General features: G+C 42.2%; 1 protein-coding gene across 3 annotated transcripts; it reads right to left on the bottom strand.

Annotated features, from left to right (window-relative positions):
• Window positions 1–4,910: 4,910 nt before the first annotated feature.
• On the bottom strand, window positions 4,911–19,863 carry LOC139364738 (SUMO-conjugating enzyme UBC9-B). 3 transcript variants are annotated; one of them, XM_071101759.1, is made up of 8 exons: window positions 19,589–19,686; window positions 17,696–17,775; window positions 17,408–17,462; window positions 17,111–17,194; window positions 15,144–15,216; window positions 13,650–13,759; window positions 8,556–8,635; window positions 4,911–8,333 (listed from the first exon to the last, which is right to left on the bottom strand). In XM_071101759.1, the coding sequence occupies exons 4-8, from the start codon at window positions 17,153–17,155 to the stop codon at window positions 8,273–8,275; spliced, it is 369 nt and encodes a 122-aa protein (XP_070957860.1). In that variant the 5' UTR covers window positions 17,156–17,194; window positions 17,408–17,462; window positions 17,696–17,775; window positions 19,589–19,686; the 3' UTR covers window positions 4,911–8,272. The 3 variants fall into 3 exon arrangements, with proteins under 3 accessions (XP_070957860.1, XP_070957858.1, XP_070957859.1); XM_071101757.1 differs by lacking the exon at window positions 17,408–17,462 and having other exon boundaries at window positions 19,589–19,863; XM_071101758.1 differs by lacking the exon at window positions 17,408–17,462 and having other exon boundaries at window positions 13,650–13,708; window positions 19,589–19,863.
• Between the last annotated feature and the right edge of the window lie 5,560 nt (window positions 19,864–25,423).

The raw sequence follows: 25,423 nt of genomic DNA, 5'->3' as shown, positions 1-25,423 counted from the left end.
AAACCCCAAACAGCAAGCAATGCAGGTGTAGAAGCAGGAAAAGCAGGAAAAGTCTGTTTTATGTTCATTTTATGATGCTTTAAGGCCCTTTTCTACTGTAGACACACAAGGTGTCAAGCCAGTGTGGGAGAATGAACTGTCTGTTACTATTCGACGAGGAGATGTGGGAGTACATTTGGAGATATGCATGTTTTTTTTCCAAATTACAAAAGGTACTGTTCTAATGTCTTTCAAGAAATTGAACAAATTCTAGGGGTCGACCTAGAATTGGTCCTGGTTTCTTTGCTGTTAGGTCTCCCTAGTAGGCATGTTACTTCTGTGGGTAAGAGAACGTTGTAAAACATCCTTACCTTCGCAGAGGAAAAACATCCTCTTACAGTGGATTGCTGACAAGGTCCCATCTTTTAAAGGTTGGCATAAGATACTATTTCAATGGGTTCCATTGGAATATTTGACATGTACATTACATTCTAAAACAGATCAGTTGTACAAAGTGTGGGAACCTTACAAGAATGACTAATAACCTGATTTATCAGCTATAATGCTGCAAGGATTATCTTAGAATGGTTGTTTACTTGTCACATGATAATGTGCATTCCATGTATTGGGGCTATATCCTTTATTTAAACCAAGCTTTAGTGTTCAATTTCTGTTTTTTGTTAGTTTTTTATTCAAATTTTATATTTCTGTTTTATCTCTTAATATGGAAGAAAACTTACAATAAATGAAACAAATACCAAAATATATTTTTTGAGTGGTATTTTGGCTCTAGCCTAATATGGGAAGGGCTGCTACTAAACCAGACTTTGTCTCAGAAAAGACCATAGCTGGCTTCCTCCTTGTGAACCTATAATGCACTTGAAGGTTGGCCACCAATACTGACAGCATGAATTTTAGGGTTCCATGTTATTTGATGGTGGGCCGTATGGTGTACTGTTGTGAATAGGTTGCAGGATATAAAATCCCATAATAGGGTGATACATGCTACACCCATTTAAGAACAGGCTATCTCTATCCTAACTTTTGACAGGTTTTCAGATCAGAAGCTTTTTCCCTCTGGATTGTGGAGGCTATTTTGCCTGCTTATTCAAATGCTGTCCAAGAGTCCCCGCAGGGGTTCTGAGTCACAGCATGGCTGTTACCACCTCCTGGGCACTGCTCAGAGGTGATCTGTTGAGGACATCTGTGCTGCAACCGTCTGGGCATCCATGCACACATTGTGGGGTTTTGTAATTGGATTATTACAGACTTTTAACTAGTGTACGTACGGGGCCCCAAGCCTCTGTAAGGTCTCTCCTGTGCCTTGAGATGCCGCATTACTCAGTGTGATTGTAGATCGCCTTCAGCCTGAGTTAAATGTATTACATGTTACTCCTCTCAGCCAGGAAACCAAGATTTCATATTGTAATAAGACTTTTTACAATAGGCCCACAATGACTCTTTTAGAGAAGTGATAAACTACATGAGAATATTGTCAGCAAGGAAAATTTGTTTTTCTTTCACACACAACAACACGATGGCAACTTCCCAATTCCCATGAACCAGCATGGAGGAAGTGAAAGGCACCATCACCAACAACCCTTAGCTTCCCTGTCAGATCCTACACATCGCTCTCTCCCTCTCTTTCGGGCACACATATTAATTAAGCGGCTGCTGGGGTTAGGTGCCTCTCCACATGCAGCAATTATTCTACACACAGCCAGTGAAGAAAAAGCTCCAGTCAGGCACCATTTCATGGCACAGGGAAGGACACTTCCCAAATCGAACCACTTAGCGCCAGCGGAAAAGCCAAGGCGCAACAGGATCTTGTGATTAGGCTGTTCACATCCATTGATCTGCTGAAGGAAAGGCGATTCAAGGGCACTTTTAATTGACTTCAGTTATGTGGACGGAATTATACTGAACGACAATATAAACGCAGCATGCAAAGTGTTGGTCCCTTGTTTCATGAGCTGAAATAAAACATTCCAGAAATGTTCCATACCCACAAAAACCTTATCTCTCTCAAATCTTTTTCACAATTTTGTTTACATCCCTGTTAGTGAGCATTTCTCCCTTGCCAAGATAATCCATCCACCTGACCGGTGTAGCATTTCAAGAAGCTGATTAAACAGCATGATCATTACACAGGTGCAACTTGTGCTGGGGACAATAAAAGGCCACTCTAAAATGTGCAGTTTTGCCACACAACACAATGCCACAGATATCTCAAGTTTTGAGGGAGCGTGCAACTTGCATGCTAACTGCAGGAATGTCCACCAGAGCTGTCGCCAGATAATTAAATGTTCATTTCTCTACCATAAGCTGCCTCCAACATTGTTTTAGAGAATTTGGCAGTGCGTCCAACCCGGCCTCACAACCGCAGACCCCGTGTAACCACGCTAGCCCAGAATCTCCACATCTGGCTTCTTCACCTGTGGGATTGTCTGAGACCAGCCACTCAGCTGATGAAACTGAGGGATATTTCTGTCTGTAATAAAGGCCTTTCGTGGTGAAAAACACATTCTGATTGGCTGGGCCTGGCTCCCCAGTGGGTGGGCTGGCTCCCAAGTGGGTGGGCCTATGCCCTCCCAGGCCCACCCATGGCTGTACTCCTGCCCAGTCATTTCAATTATTTCAATTGACTGATTTCCTTATATGAACTGTAACCCAGTAAAATCATTAAAATTGTTGCATGTTGCGATTATATATTGCTCAGTATAGTTGTTATTGCTCAGGAGCCATGTAAAGAGTTTTCCATGCCTATAGTGAAAGGAGAGAAAAAAAAGGAGTTAAGAAGACTGTGGGCAGACAATGGCATTAACAGATGAGTTGGTTATTTTAATATTTCCTCTTTAATAATGAAAATGAATGGCTCAGCAAGGGTTAGACTGTGATTGGACTGTTGCCCATGTAAAGAGCCCCTCTAAACGTAATTGTTTGTCTGCTGCTAGGTGCCTTTCTTCCTAAGGACCTCTCAATAGCACCTTTTTTTCTAAGAGTGTACTATCTACAACCTAAACGGGTTCTTCAGCTCTCCCCATAGCATAACTCTTTGAAGAACCTTTTTGGGTTCCATATAAAACCCTTTCCAGAGGGTTCTACATGGAACCCAAAAAGGGTTCTACCTGGAACCAAAAAGGGTTCTCCAATGGGGACAGCAGAATAACTCTTTAAGAACACTGTTTTTCTCAGTGTGCCTGTATCGGAATACATTTTAATGGCGTGTCGCAGCACTTGGCCTCCAGGGTTCCCAGAGTCAGAAATTAGAAATGAAAGCACAGCATTGAAAGAGGATGCAACAAGTCCAGTCAACGGGTCCTCTTAGGCCTTTGAAGTTGCAGCTAGGGAGCACCAGTACTCCCTCCTCCACCTACTCGTCAAGGACAGGTTGTGACTCTCTTCCATTTGCTGATGAACCTAGTATAGGATTCCCTCTCCTGCCTAGTCCCACGTCCCAGTTACCAGGTTTCGAAAAGTACGATTGTTCCACAGCGAATAAGCATGTTTGAATGAATATGCAATTCATTTATTCCATGTTTTATCTGGTTTGTCTTCCATCATGTCAGCTATCCTAACTCTAAAACTGCAGAAGGGAACAAAGGATTGTCCTTGTTTTGTGCTTAGTGATAAGACACAGGGTGACCCTCTGGCCGCTCCGTTTCCATGGCCACATCATTAGTGCACCGCCCCAGCTGGCTGGAACTGTTTGAAGTGGCAGTGGCACAGTATCTTTAAAATAACAAGCCTCTTAGTTTAGGGAATAAGGAGGGGAAAATAACGTTGGGGAAAAAATGATTAGCTTAAATCCATGTTTAATGACGTCCCATAAAGCCACCCTGCAGATAGTCATTAACGCTCTTCCATTTCACCCAGTTTTTTGTTCGCACCCTGAAATGATTTTCAGTAGTGCTATTTGAGCTGATCCATTAATGTGGGGTTGTCAAAACAGCACAAGCAGCGAACATTGACTTAACTCTGACTAAATCAATAGCCATCCACAACACACCACCTTGTCACTGAGGTGCAACCACGGTTTGTATCATGCTTTTTAACGAGTATGACACCAAGGAGATTTTCTGAAATTGATTGCCTTAGTGGATGAACTGAGCTGATTAGAAATCTGACTTATGAATTATGCCACTTCAACCCAAGGAACACCTTATGGCATCGGATTGGTTCATCAACACAGCGACACTCATTTTGGTTATTATTCATGTACACAGTAAGAGTAGCAATTTGAGGCGGATCAGAGGAAACTAAGGAATAATGAACAACAAAAAACTTGGCAGTCTGTCAATGACAATCAGACAGAAATGAGTCACTTCCAAACACACAGCCTGATAAACACGCTGGTCATGTAATATCAACACTGATTTGTGTTCCTGAGCAAATCTGGCACAAAACAGGATGTATAGCTGGTGTGCATGACAGTGACTGCACTAATGATATAATTTGCATCACAAAACCTGAAATTTGCATGATGTGTTAATTGCTAGCTGTAACCAGAATGTGAAACGCAATCATAAGGGCCCATGGGGTTAGCGTAGAATGAAGAGGATTCCCTCTTTGAAAAGGTGTGACATGCACACACACAGAAGTCAATTACTATTCCCTAGTTATATTGATTAAAGGAATAAGAACGAGATTTTGGCTATTTTGCCTTTTTCTACCTGCCCAGTCAGATGAACTCATGGATAACATGTCTTAGCTACCAAAATCTCGATCCCTGTGCTAAAGGGATAGTGCAACTAGATTCAACACGGGACGAGTTTTCCTTGAGCAGATGGTCAGGGGGCCGGAACATAACAAATATTTGCAGACCGCAAGAATCCCCAAAAGATATTAGACAAACCATTTCAAAACTTGCTAATGATCACATCTCTATTATGAGTGGGAATACTTTGGAACAGATCTCAAAATAAAATCACTTGGAACTGATTTGTTGGTGTTTAATTCTTATGTGCAAAAAAAAAGAAGAAGGATCTAAAACAAAAACAACAAATCACGGGCCGCCAGGATCTATAAACCCATTACATCCTCCCTTAAAAGGGTCCCTTATGTAGGGTTACTAGATTGTCTCATAGGTACAGTCTCGTTTGAACGGTCCTGACAGTCACCCAAAACCTATTACTAATATAATCCAGTATCCTTACTGTGCACAATCAGCATTAAAGGTAGACTTTGGGCACGACAAACTGTCCAACTCCTCCGCATTCTCCATTTTCAAACAGAAATGGGGTGTGCTTTTAGTGGTTCATTCTGTTCATGCATGCAGAGACCGATGTACAGTTGAAGTCGGAAGTTTACATACACCTTAGCCAAATACATTTAAACTCAGTTTTTCACAATTCCTGACATTTGATCCTAGTAATAATTCCATTTTAGGTCAGTTTATTTTAAGAAGGTGAAATGTCAGAATAACAGTAGAGAATGATTTAGTTCAGCTTTTATTTCTTTCATCACATTCCAGTGGGTCAGAAGTTTACATACACTCTATTAGTATTTGGTAGCATTGCATTTAAATTGTTTAACTTGGGTCAAACGTTTCTGGTAGCCTTCTACAAGTTTCCCACAATAAGTAGGGTGAATTTTGTCCCATACCTCCTGACAGAGCTGGTATAACAGAGTCAGGTCTGTAGGCCTCCTTGCTCGCACAGGCTTTTTCAGTTCTGTCCACAACATTTCTATAGGATTGAGGGCTTTGTGATGGCCACTCCAATACCTGGACTTTGTTGTCCTTAAGCCATTTTGCCACAACTTTGGAAGTATGCTTGGGGTCATGTCCATTTGGAAGACCCATTTGTGACCAAGCATTAACTTCCTGACTGATGTCTTGAGATGTTGCTCCAATATATCCACATAATTTTCCTACCTCATGATGCCATCTATTTTGTGAAGTGCACCAGTCCCTCCTGCAGCAAAGCACCCCCACAACATGATGCTGTACCCCCGTGCTTCACGGTGGGATGGTGTTCTTCGGCTTGCAAGCCTCCCCCTTTTTCCTCCAAACATAATGATAGTCATTATGGCCAAACAGTTCTATTTTTGTTTCATCGGACCAGAGGACATCTCTCCAAAAGAATATGATCTTTGTCCCCACGTGGAGTTGCAAACCGTAGTCTGGCATTTTTATGGCGGTTTTGGAGCAGTGACTTCTTCCTTGCTGAGCGGGTTTTCAGGTTATGTCAATATAGGACTTGTTTTACTGTGGATATAGATACTTTTGTACCGTTTCCTCCAGCATCTTCACAGGGTCCTTTGCTGTTGTTCTGGGATTGATTTGCACTTTTCACACCAAAGTACATTCATCTCTAGGAGACAGAACGCATCTTCTTCCTGAGCGGTATGATGGCTGCATGGTCCCATGGTGTTTATACTTGCATATTATTGTTTGTACAGATGAACGTGGTACCTTCAGGCGTTTGGAAATTGCTCCCAAGATTGAATCAGACTTGTGGAGGTCTACAATATTTTTTCCTGCGGTCTTCGCTGATTTCCCCATGATGTCAAGCAAAGAGGCACTGAGTTCAAAGGTAGGCCTTGAAATACATCCACAGGTACACCTCCAATTGACTCAAATGATGTCAATTTGCCTATCAGAAGCTTCTAAAGCCATGACATCATTTTCAGGAATTTTCCAAGCTGTTTAAAGGCAGTCAACTTAGTGCATGTAAACTTCTGACCCTCTGGAATTGTGATAGTGAATTATAAGTGAAATAGTCTCTGTAAACAATTGTTGGAAAAATGACTTGTGTCATAAACAAAGTAGATGTCCTAACCAACTTGCCAAAACTATAGTTAAGAAATTTGTGGAGTGGTTGAAAAACTAGTTTAAATGTCCTACCTAATAGGTTGACCACACCGCTCGCAAAATAAATGTAGAAATCTGTTATTCAATTATTGCACCCACACTGCTCGCACGCATCAACGAGCGTCTGCGTTGCCAAGGGCTTAAATAGAACTCCTTTCTATTTCCGACGCATATCACGCTGCAAGTCCTGCCTGTCCCATCTCATTGGTTTAATGAAGCAGGTACCCACATGCCATCTCCTCATTGGTTATACCCACATGGGTGATTGAAAGACAAACTGTGTTGTCGGTCAGTGTAGTAATACTATGAAAGTTTAGATGCCAATCACCATATAAGTTCAAAGATGAAAAAGCCAGGAAGTAGGAGAGATGACTAAAAACAAGTCAGTTGACCATTTTGTGTGTGGATTAATTGTCACAGTAGAGGACCTTGTGCATTTCTGGTAAAATGTTTACATCCAAGGACAAATTAGCTAGCAACAGCAAGCTAGCTAAATAGGACAAATTAGCTAGCAAGTGCAGGCTTACTAGCTGAATTTCTATAATTTTTTTATGCTTTTTGACCTGTTCCCAAATTAATGTAATTGGTTCAAAGGTCGTTTTGATATTTTAACCTGCGTGTCGTGATCGTGTTTGATGTAGGGGGACAAAATAAATGAATGCACGATGGTGCACGCGCAGCCGGTTTGGGCTCCGTGTTATGTTTATGTAAACTGCCGACTTCAACGAGCCAATAACTCGAGTATGTATTGTCATTTGACAGAATTTGTTTTTTGGACAGAAGCAATTGATAAATGGCACTTCTGTAGCCATAGCTCTTATTCAACCATTTGTTTAAGCATTAAATGACCGTGAAAGATTGTGATTTGATCAGGTACACCTTCTAAAACGGTTATTTTTACCCAAAGTCAGCCTTCAAGAGTAACAAGCATTCAACTGGCAACACAATGCATTGGGAAAGATGGAACTGAGTCCATCTACATGTATTAACACTTACTTGGTACAAACATTTTATTTAAACCTAAATATTTGGACCAAAACAACTTAAGAGTCTGATGCAGATACACTAAACTACCTTTGAATGGGTTCATTGAGGCCTGTTTTTCTATATCTTTATCAGAACGTAGGCAAAATAATTCTAACATTGAATACATTAATAAAAAAAAAATCAACAGAAGTGACTCCCACTTCATAGTCTTTTCTGACAAGCGTGAGCTCTTGAAAAAGAAATACCACAGTTGGAATACAGAAAATCCTTCGTGGTGGAGGCATAGTCCACCTTCAAATCCAGGACTTCCGAGTCAAAAAAAAGCAAAGGGGTGCATCAGTATGTGGGTGATGGAGAGAAATGGCACACATTCAGTTTTAAAACAGTCCAGCAGGAAATAGGTGAACAATGGACATAGTTGGAGGCAGACAAAAAGGGGGCAGAGACAAAATCCTCAGCAAACCAATTTCAATCTTGCGTAGTCTTGAAGCTTTATGGAGAAAACTTTTTGGCTTGTGCTCGAACCCTTTTTTCATATTCCACTCTGTTTTGGCTGAAATGAAAGATGGAGGCATGTTATGAGGAATGGGATATTTCCTGAAAATATCAAGTACCAACTAACAGCCTTTCAACAATGTTGGCAAACAGCTAGACAAACTATTGGCCAGGATGGGCACAAGCTAATGAGAAGATTGCCAGCAGCTGTGTATATCCTATTCCGACTGACATTTGACAAACCTTTCACTTAATAAAATATCTACTGGCTCAGACCCACCAGTAAATTGTATACGCCTCAGCTTGTGCAGGATCCTGGATATTTGGTTCATTTAGGAGCTCTTGGATTCCTAACAATATCTGTGGATGAAAACAAAGTATAAAGGCAATTTGTTTCGCAACCTTCCATGGCTTCAAATCAATTTCACCTAATTAGGTTACCACCATGAAGCCATGCTGCCCTCTGCAGCAAAGCAGTTTACAGTGCAGTCAGAAGTCACCCGTGTACACGGGTACATTTCTCATCCACACTGACGCAAAGATCTCATCTAAATGTAGCCACTCCATACGCATTTGGACAGTAAAGCTAAAATGTTAGTCTCTATAGCCCAGCATTTTGGATTTGAGATCACTTAGAGACATTTATTTAAGTAGGCAAGACCGTTAAGAACAATTCTTATTTAGAATGACTGCCCACACTGGCGAAACCCAGACGATGCTGGGACAATTGTGCACCACCCTATGGGACTCCCAATCACAGCCGGTTGTGGGTGTCTGTAGTGACATCTCTAGCACTGAGATGCAGTGCCTTAGACCGCTGCACCACTCAGGAGCCCAATGAGGTGACAGTACAGAATGTCAACTTTCATTCAAGGATATTTTCCTACACCCGTTTTACTGTTTCAAAATGTATTGGTGAATTATGGTAAGTGAGGTTAGAGGCACAAAGATCATACCTCTGAAAAATGCTAATCTCCTGTTATTGGGAATGGTGAGAAGGTAGCATGTTTTGTTGAAGCCTCTGACTAGAATCATTCATGACTTAAATCATGGCATTCTCGAGATTAATTTACAAATGTTCAAAAACCTAGATAAAATTACTCCAGTCATCAAATCACCATTCAGTTCCTATTTGTCAAAACAAAACCCCAAAACAAACTGCAAATGCATTCAACGAGTTAGTCACAAGCTTGATGTAGTCAGTGTGTGCAAGGAATATAGGCCCAAATACTAAACCTGACTACTTTGATACATTACATATACTATTTACCAAGAGGGTGGTCATCCATATTTTTATTCCCTGTCTATTTACCTGCACAAACCGATGCACAACGAGCTGTATAGGGTCATAAGCAATCAAGAAAATGCTCATCCAGAAGTATTGCTCCTAGTGGCATGGGATTTTAATGCAGGGAAACTGAAATCCATGACAATTTCTACCAGCATGTCACCTGAGCAACTTGAGGCAAAAACTCAACTTTACTCTCTACATGGATAAGCATATACAAAGCTCTCCCTCGGCCTCCATTTGGCAAATCTGACCATAACTTTATCCTCCTGATTCCTGCTTACAAGCAAATATTCAGGAAGTACCAGTTACATGCCCAATATAGAAGTGGTTCAATAAAGCAGATGCTAGGCTACCAGGCTGTTTTGCAGCTCAGACTGATAAAGTGCTGGGATTCATCCGATGGCATCGAGTAGTTTACCACATCGGTCACCGGCTTCATTAATAAGTACAGCAATGACATCGTCCCCACAGTGACCGGGATGTACATTAGGGCTGGGCAACATAAAATGTATGTTTCAGCACAATGTTCCAAATGTATCTCAAGAATACATTATGAGCGTTTGTCTTTAGGGTCTATCTAGTCTCATTCGCTCCTTCTGTGCCCCTTCCCACTTGCAGACAACAAACCACTCCCCCGCCAATCACAAGACAGAAAAGGTCCTCATCTCTGAAAAGCAGTTTGAACTCCCTATTTGCATTTTGTCCCAAAAAACACAATAAAATAATGTGGTCCCCGAAATACATCGAAACCCGAAATACATCGAAACCATTTTACTGTAATAGAGAACTTATCCTTTGTAACCATACCCTTGTATCTCAACTCCCAAAATGTAGAACAGAGCAGGAGTATCAACAAATAGGATTGTGGAAAATTAAATAATCAGTTTGTCACATGCAGCATCACATCCCGCTAGCAGCACTTTAGCCAGACTTGTGCTAGATGTCTTGTCTTTTATAAATGTGCAATGAACATTAAAAATACATCTATATGAGAAATAAGCATCTTATCCAGGTAGGCCACTTGATTTCAACATCTAAACAGGCTGTTCAAACAGTTGGAGACAGGTGTATACATAAAAATGTAACTGTTCTGCCTTGTTAGCAACCAAATAGTTACAAGTTGGCTAGACTTGAAATAAAGATCAGCTGGCTACTCACTAGCACGTCAGCTTGAGACCAGTGTTCATTTTCTAACTGCCTGCTACCAGAAGTTTGTCATCAGTGGATGTGCATTGTTCTAGTTAAATTTGTAACAAAGGGCATTTTCATAGAGTTGAAACCCAGACCAGGTTAAAATGGGTAGGTAGCATAAACGTAACCACATGTAACCTATGGATTTGTATTAGAATATGCATCAAAATTCCCTCACTTCTGTATTGTTACTACATAAAACTGATCGGAATTCTAAATGCATTACAAAGCCACAATTGATTACACTCATGACTACTGGTTTCAATTACATTTTCTGCCAACTAACAAGCAAACACTGACTGTATTGCTACAAATTAGCTTGCAAGTTTGCAAGCCAACTAGCCCGCTATTGTTATCACTAACAGCCTGCTAACACATTAGCACTACGCAAGTCAGGACGGCCAGCTGATTGTCCTCGCAGTGGCAGACCACTTGGTACATCACACCTGCGGGACATTTACAGGATGGCAACAACAACTGCCAGAGTTACACCAGGAATGCACAATCCTTCCATCAGTGTTCAGACTGTCTGCAATAGGCTGGGAGAGGATGGATTAAGGGCTTGTAGGCCTGTTGTAAGGCAGGTCCTCACCAGACATCACCTGCAACAACGTCACCTATGGGCACATACCCACCGTCGCTGGAGCAGAGAGGACTGGCAAAAATTGCTCTTCACTGACGAGTCACGGTTTTGTCTCACCAGGGGTGATGGTCGGATTCGCGTTTATCGTCAAAGGACTGAGGCCTGTACTCTGGCGCGAGATCGACTTGGAGGTGGAGGGTCCGTCATGGTCTGGGGCGGTGTCACAACACCAGTGCCCTCCAAGCTCATCACTTAACCGATCTCCCTGGGACTGAATACCTCCCTCTGCAACTGGATCCTGGACTCCCTTACAGGCCGCCCCTAAGTGGTGAGGGTAGGAAACAGTCACGCTGACCTTCAAAACAGTGGCCCCTCAGCGCACAACTCTAATCCATCATTAGGTTTGCTGACAAATGGCAAATTGTTGTCTGTGATCAGGCCAAAAGGAGTTCAGAGACCTGGCAGTGTGGTGCCAGGACAACAACCTCCCCCTTAACAAGACAAAGGAGCTTATCGTGGACTACAGAAAATGAGGGCCTAGCACTCCCCCATTCACGTCGACGGGTCTGTAGTGGAGCGGGTTGAGAGCGTCAAGTTCCTGGACATCTTACAGCCTTAAATCTAAAATGCATCAAATAGTCCCCCCCACAATACCGTTTAATGACAAAGCAAAAACAGGTTTAGAAATTTTGCAAATGTATTTTAAGCTATGAAACTGTTGAAGCACCTTTGGCAGTGATTACAGCCTCGAGTCTTGGGTATGACGCTTGGCACACCTGTATTTGGGGAGTTTCTCTCAGTCTTCTCTGCAGATCCTCATGCTCTGTCAGGATGGATGGGGAGTGTCGCTGCACAGCCATTTTCACATCTCTCCAGAGATGTTCGATCGGGTTCAAGTCCAGGCTCTGGCTGGGCCACCCAAAGACAGAGACTTGTCCCATGCCTCGTCTTGGCTGTGTGCTTAGGATCATTGTCCTGTTGGAAAATGAACCTTCGCTCCAGTCTGAAGTCCTGAGCACTCTGGCGCAGGTTTTCATCAAGGAGCTCTGTACTTTTGCTGTTCATCTTTGCCTCGATCCTAACTAGTCTCCCAGACCCTGTCGCTGAAAAACATCCCCACAGCATGATGCTGCCACCACCACAATGCTTCACTGTAGGGATGGTGGCAGGTTTCATCAGATAATCTTATTTCTCATGGTCTGAGTCTTTTTAGATGCCTTTTGGCAAACTCCAAGCGGGCTGCCATGTGCCTTTTACCGAGTGGCTTCCGTCTGGCCACTATACCATAAAGGCCTGATTGGTAGAGTGCTGCAGAGATGGGAGAACCTTCCAGAAGGACAGCAATCTCCACAGAGGAACTCTGTCAGAGTGGCCATCAGGTTTTTGGGCACTACCCTGACAAAGACCCTTCTCCCCCGATTGCGCAGTTTGGCCAAGTCTAAGAAAAGTCTTCGTGGTTCCAAACACCTCTTCCATTTAAGAATGATGGAGGCCACTGTTCTTGGGAACCTTCAATGCGACACATTTTTGGGTACCCTTCCCTAGAACTGTGCCAGAATCTTGTCTCGGCGCTAAGGTAAATTCCTACGACCTCATGGATTGGTTTTTGCTCTGACATGCACTGTCAAGCATGGGACCTTAAACAGTTGTGCATTTCCAAATCATGTTCAATCAATTGCATTTATTACAGGTGGACTCCATGTTGTGGAAACAGCTCAAGGAAACAGGATGCATCGGAGACCAACTTCAAGTCTCATAGCAAAGGGTCTGAATATTTAAGTAAATAAGGTCGTTTTTGTACAAATTTGCAAACATTTCTAAAAACCTGGTATTGTGTTTAAATTACTGATTTTAAAAAATCCATTTTAGAATAAGGCTGTAACGTAACAAAATTGACAAAGTCCAGGTGAATGCACTATCTACGGCAATTACCTCGTACCCTTGCACATCGGCTCTACTGGTACCCAATGTATATAGCCAAGTTAACGTTACTCACTGTGCATTTATTAATACTTCTAAAATTTCTGTCTCTATTTTTGGAAAAGGGGGGGGGACTAGATAGAGTGCTTTCATTTCTAAACGTTTAAAACAGATCTGTATGAAAATACTCAAATAAAATGTGACATTCTGTACTGTCGCATCATATGAAACATTTGATCCAAATCCAAAATACTGGAGTATACAGGCACATTTTTAATATTAGCTTCACTGTCCAAATACATACAGAGGGGAGTGTATATTACCATTCTAGGGTTATAGGCAAAGAAAAAGCTAAAACCAGAGAAGGGGTCTTGGATGAAAGCTCTTACTTGTTTGATAGTGATGGCTGGCCTCCAGTCTTTGTCCTCCTCTAAAATCGATAGACAGACTGTACCAGAGGGATATACATTTGGATGGAACAAAGGGGGCTCAAATTTGCCTGCGGAGAAAATATAATTATTCGCACAATATGGAGAAAATTCCAGATGGCACTTATTTGCAGTTCATTAAACACTGTGATCATCAATAGATATCTCCCTCTATCCACACAGAGGTTGGAATAATACTGAACATTATGATAATGCCCTTTTAGTATAAGAGCGGTTTGAAAAGAGACTGAAATTTCAGCCTGTTTTAGTGGGATGTAGTTTCAGCCTGCCTGGTAAAATGTGTTAATAGACCAATAAGGAGTTCAAACAGCTGGTTCTGTTTTCCCCCTACCCACTCACACCACCAGTCCTAGCAAAATTCTCTTGAGAAATTGCTCTTCATAGAAGTTATTTTTGTTTGTTTTCAATTAAAAATGGCCAACAAGGCAAGAGTAAACATGTCATCACCCACTAATGCAGCACCCCCTTGGGGCAATCACTAATTTTGTAAATGACAGGTCCATTTATTAAGACGCATCACTCCAAGTTGTGTCAAATGGGTCCCGTGGTGTCAGATATGGCGTGGGCCCGTGGTGTCAGATATTGCGTGGGTTAGCTAGACTCATTTCCCTGAGCATGTGTGCCAAATTTCATCACTGAGTCAGACAGCAATAAAAACATGTGCGCGTTATATAGCCACCGTGTGGTCAATATGAATGCGCTTGCATATGTTAAGTATTGAGTGTTTGCAACGTGCTTACCAAATTTTGTTACACTATGAACATGCTTGACTTGACCGACATATGTGCCAGACCACATCCATGTAAACATTGGTCATTTTTGTTTTATTTAACTAGTCAAGTAGGTTAAGAGAATTTATTTACGATGACCGCCTACCCCAGCCAACGCTGTGCCAATTGTGCGGCGCCCTATGGGACTCCAATCCCGGCCAGATGTGATACAGCCTGGATTCAAACCAGGGACTGTTTGTGACGACTCTTGCACTGAGATGCAGTGCCTTAGATGCACCACTCAGGAGCCATCAATAGTGGCCATGTTTTAGGTACTAGTATGAAAAATATTGCGTTGAGACCTTTGGCCATAGATGCCATATCAAGTTTCATGTAGATCAGTCATTCGGTGCCATAAGAGTAGCACCTTAGGTGTATCACAAATTTCTCAATGGCAGAACTTATGGGTCCCAGAGGCAAATTAGTTCCTTATGAGGGACCCATGTGGCGAATTTCATGACTTTGTCAAACGGGGTGAGGAGCATGACCTTTGAAAATTAGCATTTTCTTGTTACAGGGCCACCATCTGGCTAATCAGTGTAATATTGTAAATGCTGGATCTCTACAGCAAGACGCATCATTCACCCACAGTAAGGTACTTAACTGTTACCCAGAAATTATACAGATAACAGCTTCATTGGACTTTTAAAAAGAGAAAACATACACTTGGGAGGTGAAGAAGGATAGTCATCCTTGAAGAGCATTCGGAGTTTAAACAAGCCCCCCTCCCATGGGGTCTGTGGAGAGAAATATAGCAATTTGGTCAACACTCCTTCAGTAACTGGAGTTATTCATAGTGAAGCAATGAGAATGTCGCACAACTGTGGTAATCAATTAACATTGGTCATCCAGCAGCTATACAGATGTTAGTACCAGCACCTCAGTGTATTTAATATTTCCTACAACCAATTAATACCCTGCTTAGTTCTATTAAAACAAAATCTGCTGTCCATACAGTGCCAACTTATTAGGCTGCAAAGGAGTGATTGCTTCCTCCAGTCTGAACATAGTGATACCTACTAGAGGTCGACCGATTAATCGGAATGGCTGATAAATTAGGGCCGATTAAGTTTTCATAACAATCGGAAAACGGTATTTTTGGACACCGATTTGGCCGTTTTTCCCCTTTTACACCTTAATTTAACTAGGCAAGTCAGTGAAGAACACATTCTTATTTTCAGTGACAGCCTAGGAACGGTGGGTTAACTGCCTTGTTCATTGGCAGAACGACAGATTTTTACCTTGTCAGCTCGGGGATTCAATCTTGCAACCTCAGTTAACCAGTCCAACGCTCTAACCACCTGATTACATTGCACTCCACAAGGAGCCTGCATGTTACGCGAATGCAGTAAGCCAAGGTAAGTTGCTAGCTAGCATTAAACTTCTATAAAAACAATCATAATCACTAGTTAACTACACATGGTTGATGATATTACTAGTTTATCTAGAGTGTCCTGCGTTGCATATAATCGATGCGGTGTGTATTCGTGAGAAAGACTGTCGTTGCTCCAATGTGTACCTAACCATAAACATCAATGCCTTTCTAAAAATCAATACACAGAAGTATATATTTTGAAACCTGCATATTTAGCTTAAAGAAATCCAGGTTAGCAGGCAGTATTAACCAGGTGAAATTGTGTCACTTCTCTTGCGTTCATTGCACGCAGAGTCAGTGTATATGCAACAGTTTGGGCCGCCTAATTTGCTTTCGAGACAGTTTCCGGATTCGACCAAATTAATGACCTAAGGCTTGTATTTCTGTGTGTTATTATGATGTAACTAGGTCTATGATTTGATAGAGCAGTCTGACTGAGCGATGGTAGGCAGCAGCAGGCTTGTAAGCATTCATTCAAACAGCACTTGTGCGTTTTGCCAGCAGCTCTTAGCATTAGCTTCAAGCATTGCGCTGTTTATGACTTCAAGCCTATCAACTCCTGAGATTAGGCTGGTGTAGCCGATGTGAAATGCTAGCTAGTTAGCGGGGTGCGCGCTAATAGCTTTTCAAACGTCACTCGCTCTGAGACTTGGAGTGGTTGTTCCCCTTGCTCTGCATGGGTAACGCTGCGTCGAGGGTGGCTGTTAATGTGTTCCTGGTTCGAGCCCAGGTAGGAGCGAGGAGAGGGACGGAAGCTATACTGTTACACTGGCAATACTAAAGTGCATATAAGAACATCAAATAGTCAAAGGTTAATGAAATACAAATGGTATTGAGAGAAATAGTACTAGAATTCCTATAATAACTACAACCTAAAACTTCTTACCTGGAAGTATTGAAGACTCATGTTAAAAGGAACCACCAGCTTTCATATGTTCTCATGTTCTGAGCAAGGAACTTAAACGTTAGGTTTACATGGCACATTGCACTTTTACTTTTTTCTCCAACACTTTGTTTTTGCATTATTTAAACCATTATTTGAGGCTAAATTGATTTTATTGATGTATTATATTAAGTTAAAATAAGTGTTCATTCAGTATTGTTGTAATTGTCATTACAAATAAAAACAATTCGGCATCGGCTTTTTTTGGTCCTCCAATAATCGGTATCGGCGTTGAAAAATCATAATTGGTCGACCTCTAGTACCTACAAAACATATACAGAGAATGTTCTGCTCTCACTCATGAGACTCTTACCCCCTTCTTTCCAGGGATGGCACACTCCCAATTCATCAAGTTCATTGTTCCATCTGGGTTTTTTGTTGGCACAGCAACAAACCCCTAGGGAGAGGGAAGAGATATTGTTCAACATGTTAAATGTCTAACTCCATGAAATTGCCAACTACAGCCCTGCCCAGAATCAATCCTGAGCCCCCGACCCTCTATGGCTGCATAACTCAATGTGTTTAGTTGGCAGCGCTGCCCTGTTAACGGCTCAGTCACCTGTAATGTAGGCTATTTTATTAGTTCCAACAGCCATCAGTTATGCAGTACCTGTTCAGATGTAGGCCTATGCCTGTGTTTATATTGTCCCCCTGTAAGAGTAATGCTGGTGACAAATCCAATTTCCCACTTGGGATCAATAAAGTTTATTCAACCAGGCCAGGGCAGTACAGCTGTGCTTGGCATAGTGTAAAATGTTATGTGGAATAGACTATCCAGAAACATATTTCCACAAGCAGGTCTTCCAAAATGACATGCCCTTAAAGAACCAGCTAGGCTTATACGAAAAAGGCACTGTTGACATGAAAATGGCTTCCACCCAAGTCCCTTGATACTCACAAAAGGATGGTCTTTCCTCCAGGCCTTCCTTTCTTGTGCAAGACGACTTAAGGCTATACCAGACATGACGTGAGGACTCCCTAAATCAAAATCAAGAGATCAACAGTGGTGTACAGCTCTATTGAAATAAACAATGCATATGTGATGCACAAGTTCGGCATCAGATCAGTTCAGGTGGTTTTCATTTCTCTGGCATTTGATCAATTCATGTTACTAGTCTCTGGATAACAGCACAGCCAAATGTGGTGCTCAGAAAGTTCACAATGCTGCAACCACTTCAACTAGGTCACATCCACAGGTTCCAAGGGGCACAACCAAACACCTAGCCCAAATGTGTTCAATATGAACTCAGTCTTTCATATTGTTTTCAACATTATTGTAATGCAGCTTGTTTGCTTTTTTTGTGTGTGTAGTAAAAGGTACAACTAACTTCCATTCAGGTAGGCTCAAGGTTCTTCAAACGTCCCCATAGGAAAACCGTATGCAGAAACCATTTTGGATCCAGGAATAGCCTGGAACCCCAAAGGGTTCCCCTATGGGGAGAGCCGAAGAAACCTTGTAGCCCTTTTTTCTCTTAGTGTAATGTAAGCATTGACTGCATAAAACAAATTAAAGACCAAAATAAACTGAATAATCTGGTGAAAATATTTTACTTTACATTATCTGGGGAGCCTAGTTATTGTAGGTAGCTGGGGGCCCTGGTGTAGAAAAGCTATTGCAAATATTTTAACTAAACCAAGATGGACCACACTGTCAATTCCAATGGGAACAGATGAGTCATAGTGGGCAGAACAAGCAAGGTGGGCAGAGCCAAGCTAGCGAGATCCTATTGGCCAGTTCTAGCATACATCTGAATACTTCCGTTAGGGAACGCCTACTCAAATGCGTGTGCGCACTAACTCAATTCGACATTGCACTCCTAAACACTGCGATTTTATAAACTTTGGCAAAGGCTAAAGTCTACTGATCTTAGTCCACTGTTCAAACCAGACTAGTTTTGGGGAAAGACTTTAGAACAAATGTTTCATCGATGAGAAAATGTGCAGAATATAGTCCAATCGATTTCGTTCCATCTTCTCCCACTACGCGCCAGTGGGCTTCCTCTCACTACCATATTTGGTAGAGAGGTTAAACGCCAAGCGACGCTTCATATTTACAAATTCAGTGTAATATCTGTCTCGTTGTTCCATCTGTGGCTATAGTATTGAAGCTTCATACCAGACTAACGCGACACATTTTTTAAATGTGCCACTATCAATATGCTTACAAGATTGCGAGACCTAAAATATAATGACAGGAGAAACGTTGGCCTTGAGGTTTAGGAATTCAATTCCCACAAACGAGATATCTGTTGGATGTTTAGGTTATCACTCAGCGGAATGGTACAAAGGAACAGGTAACGCTGGTTGCAACTGTAGCAAACTAGCATGTTCGCTACAGCAGCTTTTGTTGACACACACATGCCCCATAAAGTATGTATTGATTGGATAACTTGTACAGCAGTAGTTACAATTGCAGTCTTTCTGTTGTCCAACGCGAATATGCAACTCTGCGCAATGCTGGCACAAAAAGCCGCTAAACAAGTGTGCAACAGAGTGCGCAGTAGTCACATTTCGAGGCTAGGTTAGCTACATGGAAGTCCAGTTTAGGATGCCTTACCAATTTAAATACACATATCCAGCCGAGATAAAACATGGGACGTTTAAGATTGACGTAAATACAGGTGTTTCAGTCTTCCGTCTGAATAGCGTAGTTAGCTAGCCAACTACTTTAGCCTAGCTAATGGTAGCAAGCCTTCTGGCGTTAGCTTCATAAACCCCAAACCAAAAAAAACTAACTTACACCGACTACGGATAAAAAACAAAACATTCTCAGTAGGCGACAAAGACTTACCTTCAGTGTGATAAAAATCACTATATTTTTAAAAGAACACTCGGGTAGCCCAATTTTTAAAATCTAACTCGAGACAAATCTAGCTAGGCTAGTGAAGTTTCCCTCCTGAAAAAAAAAAAGTGAAATTTAGCCTAGGCTAAATAGGACCTGATTACTTGCTAGTGCCTGAAAACAATTAGCGCCAATTACTTAATATGACAATTAGTTCTCTACAAGGTGTTGCTTATTAAGAGTGGTTGTAATCAAATTTGCTACCATCCCAAATTATTTCGAGTCAGCTATTTAACAAGAACAAACAAGACAAAAACATGAAACATTGAATATTGAGTGAACTATGTGGTGACACAACTAATACGATGGATATATTATATTTAGCAGAAAATTAAGGTACGGTGTATGTTGGTACAAATTATATGATAATTTAGAGATTTTAATCATGACTTTTAGGCAAAGCATTGGACAGCTATGCATTTAAAGAGACAGTACACCCAAAGTTAGGGACTGAGTGTATCCAAAAGATTTCGACCCTACCATTATGCTTGTTACACTGAGCTGCACTGGGGTCGGAACGCCGTCATAGTTAATTTAAGACAGTGCAGAGTTGGCTCAAGATATGGGTCAGAAAACATACCTTAATACAGGGATGGGATATGTTACTGTATTCCAAGATCTGACCTTCATCCAAACTGATTCAACCAGAAGATTAAAATACTGTTGGTTTTTGGCCTCCCGGGTGGTTAAGGGCGCTGTACTGCAGCGCCAGCTGTGCCACCAGAGACTCTGGGTTCGCGCCCAGGCTCTGTCGTAACCGGCCACGACCGGGAGGTCCATGGGTCGAAGCACAATTGGCCTAGCGTCGTCTGGGTTAGGGTGGGGTTGGCTGGTAGGGATATCCTCTCATCGCGCACCAGCGACTCCTGTGGCGGGCCAGGCGCAGTGCGCGCCAACCAAGGTTGCCAGGTGCATGGTGTTTCCTCTGACACATTCGGGTTGGATGCGTGCTGTGTTAAGAAGCAGTGCGGCTTGGTTGGGTTGTGTATCGGAGGACGCATGACTTTCAACCTTTGTCTCTCCCGGGAGTTATAGCTATGAGACAAGATAGTAGCTACGAAACAATTGGATACCACGAAACTGGGTTAAATTCAAAAAATATATACTTTTTTTAAAAAAACTGCCCTTTTTCGACCTCATAACTAGAAGTAGTTACAGCAGCCATTATGGAATGGCACGTCGTGTTGAACAACAAAATAATTGATTACACAGTCATCCCAAAATGGGGGACAAAAAAAAGGCAGTTTTTCAACAGCAAAAAAAACAGTATTTCCATCTTCTCGATGTATCAGTTTGGATAAAAGTAACATTTGGAGTTTTGTGCTAGTAGAGCTCACCAGCTTGTAGTCCTAAAACCCAGAAATTAGATACAATGACGGTCTACCCTGACCAAACCCGGATGACGCTGGGCCAATTGTGCACTGCCTTATTGGACTCCCAATCACGGCCGGATGTGATGCAGCCTGGATTTGAACCAGGTACGCCTCTTGCACTGAGATGCAACTACGCCACTCAAAAATGAGTAGAGAAAGTTTAGGGTCTTTGAATAAATGCAGAAAAGAAGGTCTGAGGTGAACACTGGCTTAGGAGATCTGATACATTTGGTTCTATACGATAATAGCAGTCCGTTAACATGACTTTTATGAATTATGAAGCCTTTGTGCTTTCTTAAAACATAAATTCTTAAACATTTACAAAATGTGACATTAGCTTATGAAGATTATCTCATAGAACAAAATATATAAGTTCTCCTAAGCCTGTGTTTACCACAGACCTTATTTTTGCCGTTCATCCAAAACCCCCACAAAAAACGCCATTTATATTCCTTATTGGCTTTGTCCAACGGACCACGGCGGAGTTCATGCCTACAAAAAGACACCATTACTATTTCTCTCTATACCCCATGCCTGCATTGAAGTACGTTTTCTGACCCATATCTTACTCTGGCTCAGTTGTCTTATTTTAACCATGATAGCTTTCTATCCCCAGTGCAGCTCACTGTAAAACAAAAAGTGTAATAGTAGGGTTGGAATCTTCTGGCTAGGACTGTGCAAAATCTTAGTTTATGACAATTTTTTGGGGAATCACTCGAGAGTATTTTCCTACTTAAATATAGCATTCTGTGTGGAAATAGATAGTGATGCATTAATACGCGTTGTAGTAGCTGCTAAACATTATAATGACAATAATCACACTACTTCGTTTCTAACACATACAGATGATCCCTTCACAAACGAGGTTTGTTCACAAAACCTGGGTCGTGTTTAGGATGGTGAAACCAGAACGGAACTAGAACATCTTTGGTGCATCGTAGGCTACTGAAACTTTAGTGTTAGATTGATTGACCAAAGTTCCTCGATGTGTTTCTATCTGAACGTTCAACAATGTTGTGCCATAAAGTTTCTAAACCCAGAGGCGCAACGTCGCGAGACTTCCGGGAAGGATTACAAAACTGACCAAGCAGACCAGGCCGGAGTTTGGGGTTTGAGAAGTCAATGAGAAAAATGAAACATTCTTCCTTAGGTGTGCCTTCAGATTTCGAGAAAATGTACAACCTAAATTCGAGCCAATGACTTAAGTAGTGGAACATGTTTTTACTCCAACCTCACTTAAACTAAGGGCTGTGTTTCATGTAGGCTTACCCTGGCATGCCATTTTGATAACAGTGTAAATCTCTCTAGGACAAGGTTACTTTTATCAACCCCCCCAAAATGAAACGGTAACTAATGTGGCTGTCATAAAGAACTGCAAATGCCATGACGAGACTGCCGAATCGAAGCAAAGTTAAGAATCTCTGGATTAACTATCTAATGTTAGCTAAATCTAGTAATGATTAAATTGGCAACATTTCTTTAAATGGACAATTATGTGAACGGTCTTGTGCAAATAGACACAATACCTGTTAGCCAGTGATGACGTGCAGGAGCTTGCTGGGATTTGTAGTCTTGCATGATGTCTACTTTAATGCTAATTAGCATTTTTCTTCCAGATCTGAGAGAAAATAATGCTGAATATATTGATGAAAGTCACCTTATCTGAGAGATTTACATTGTTATCAGAACGTCACACCAGGGTAAGCCTTTTCAAAACACAGCCCTTGTTTTGGGGAAACATTCCCTAACCAGAAACCGTGGATTGATGGCAGCATTCGCGTGAAACTGAAAGTGCGAACCACTGCTTTTAATCAGGGCAAGGTGACTGGTAACATGACCGAATACAAACAGTGCAGCTATTCCCTCCGCAAGGCTATCAAACAAGCTAAGCGTCAGTACAGAGACAAAGTAGAATCTCAATTCAACGGCTCAGACACAAGAGGCATGTGGCAGGGTCTACAGTCAATCACGGACTACAAGAAGAAATCCAGCCCAGTCACGGACCAGGATGTCCTGCTCTCAGGCAGACTAAATAACTTTTTTGCCCGCTTTGAGGACAATACAGTGCCACTGACACGGCCTGCAACGAAAACATGCAGATTCTCCTTCACTGCAGCCGAGGTGAGTAAGACATTTAAACGTGTTAACCCTCGCAAGGCTGCAGGCCCAGACGGCATTCCCAGCCGCGCACTCAGAGCATGCGCAGACCAGCTGGCCGGTGTGTTTACGGACATATTCAATCAATCCCTATACCAGTCTGCTGTTCCCACATGCTTCAAGAGGGCCACCATTGTTCCTGTTCCCAAGAAAGCTAAGGTAACTGAGCTAAACGACTACCGCCCCGTAGCACTCACTTCCGTCATCATGAAGTGCTTTGAGAGACTAGTCAAGGACCATATCACCTCCACCCTACCTGACACCCTAGACCCACTCCAATTTGCTTACCGCCCAAATAGGTCCACAGATGATGCAATCTCAACCACACTGCACACTGCCCTAACCCATCTGGACAAGAGGAATACCTATGTGAGAATGCTGTTCATCGACTACAGCTCGGCATTCAACACCATAGTACCCTCCAAGCTCGTCATCAAGCTCGAGACCCTGGGTCTCGACCCCGCCCTGTGCAACTGGGTACTGGACTTCCTGACGGGCCGCTCCCAGGTGGTGAGGGTAGGCAACAACATCTCCACCCCGCTGATCCTCAACACTGGGGCCCCACAAGGGTGCGTTCTGAGCCCTCTCCTGTACTCCCTGTTCACCCACGACTGCGTGGCCACGCACGCCTCCAACTCAATCATCAAGTTTGCGGACGACACAACAGTGGTAGGCTTGATTACCAACAACGACGAGACGGCCTACAGGGAGGAGGTGAGGGCCCTCGGAGTGTGGTGTCAGGAAAATAACCTCACACTCAACGTCAACAAAACTAAGGAGATGATTGTGGACTTCAGGAAACAGCAGAGGGAACACCCCCCTATCCACATCGATGGAACAGTAGTGGAGAGGGTAGCAAGTTAAGTTCCTCGGCATACACATCACAGACAAACTGAATTGGTCCACTCACACAGACAGCATCGTGAAGAAGGCGCAGCAGCGCCTCTTCAACCTCAGGAGGCTGAAGAAATTTGGTTTGTCGCCAAAAGCACTCACAAACTTCTACAGATGCACAATCGAGAGCATCCTGGCGGGCTGTATCACCGCCTGGTACGGCAACTGCTCCGCCCACAACCGTAAGGCTCTCCAGAGGGTAGTGAGGTCTGCACAACGCATCACCGGGGGCAAACTACCTGCCCTCCAGGACACCTACACCAACCGATGTTACAGGAAGGCCATAAAGATCATCAAGGACAACAACCACCCGAGCCACTGCCTGTTCACCCCGCTATCATCCAGAAGGCGAGGTCAGTACAGGTGCATCAAAGCTGGGACCGAGAGACTGAAAAACAGCTTCTATCTCAAGGCCATCAGACTGTTAAACAGCCACCACTAACATTGAGTGGCTGCTGCCAACACACTGACACTGACACTGACTCAACTCCAGCCACTTTAATAATGGGAATTGATGGGAAATGATGTAAATATATCACTAGCCACTTTAAACTAACACTTTAATGCTACCTTATATAATGTTACTTACCCTACATTATTCATCTCATATGCATACGTATATACTGTACTCTATATCATCGACTGCATCCTTATGTAATACATGTATCACTAGCCACTTTAACGATGCCACTTTGTTTACATACTCACCTCATGTATATACTGTACTCGATACCATCTACTGTATCCTGCCTATGCTGCTCTGTACCATCACTCATTCATATATCCTTATGTACATATTATTTATCCCCTTACACTGTGTATAAGACAGTAGTTTTGGAATTGTTAGTTAGATTACTTGTTGGTTATTACTGCATTGTCGGAACTAGAAGCACAAGCATTTCGCTACACTCGCATTAACATCTGCTAACCATGTGTATGTGACAAATAACATTTGATTTGATTCTAAATTTTCCTATAGGAAAATGAATACTGGAAAAAACGATTGGAACCTTTTATCGGTTTAACCGCTAGGTTTTATAGGTATTATGACACCTCCACTTTGGGGCTCTGAGTAGCTGTTTCTGCCCATCTTCATACTGTACAGTAGCTCAATATGATTTTAACTCTGTGATGGACCAAACTTGAGTCTGTCATTTGATATTTATCTAACTAGGTAAGTCAGTTAAGAACACATTCTTATTTACAATGATGGCCTACCAGTGTCTAAAGATGTTTAGTTATTACCATATTTCCTTTCAAGTGCACCCTTGCTCTATACAGTACATCTAACATATTGATGACAGAGCCATGTGGTTATTTCTCTATGGCTCTGCAAGTTTGTTCAAATACAATACAAGAG

The sequence above is a fragment of the Oncorhynchus clarkii genome, chromosome 13 (genome assembly GCF_045791955.1).
Source record: "Oncorhynchus clarkii lewisi isolate Uvic-CL-2024 chromosome 13, UVic_Ocla_1.0, whole genome shotgun sequence".
Classification (NCBI taxonomy): domain Eukaryota; kingdom Metazoa; phylum Chordata; class Actinopteri; order Salmoniformes; family Salmonidae; genus Oncorhynchus; species Oncorhynchus clarkii.
This window is presented reverse-complemented; position numbering and strand designations above follow the sequence as displayed.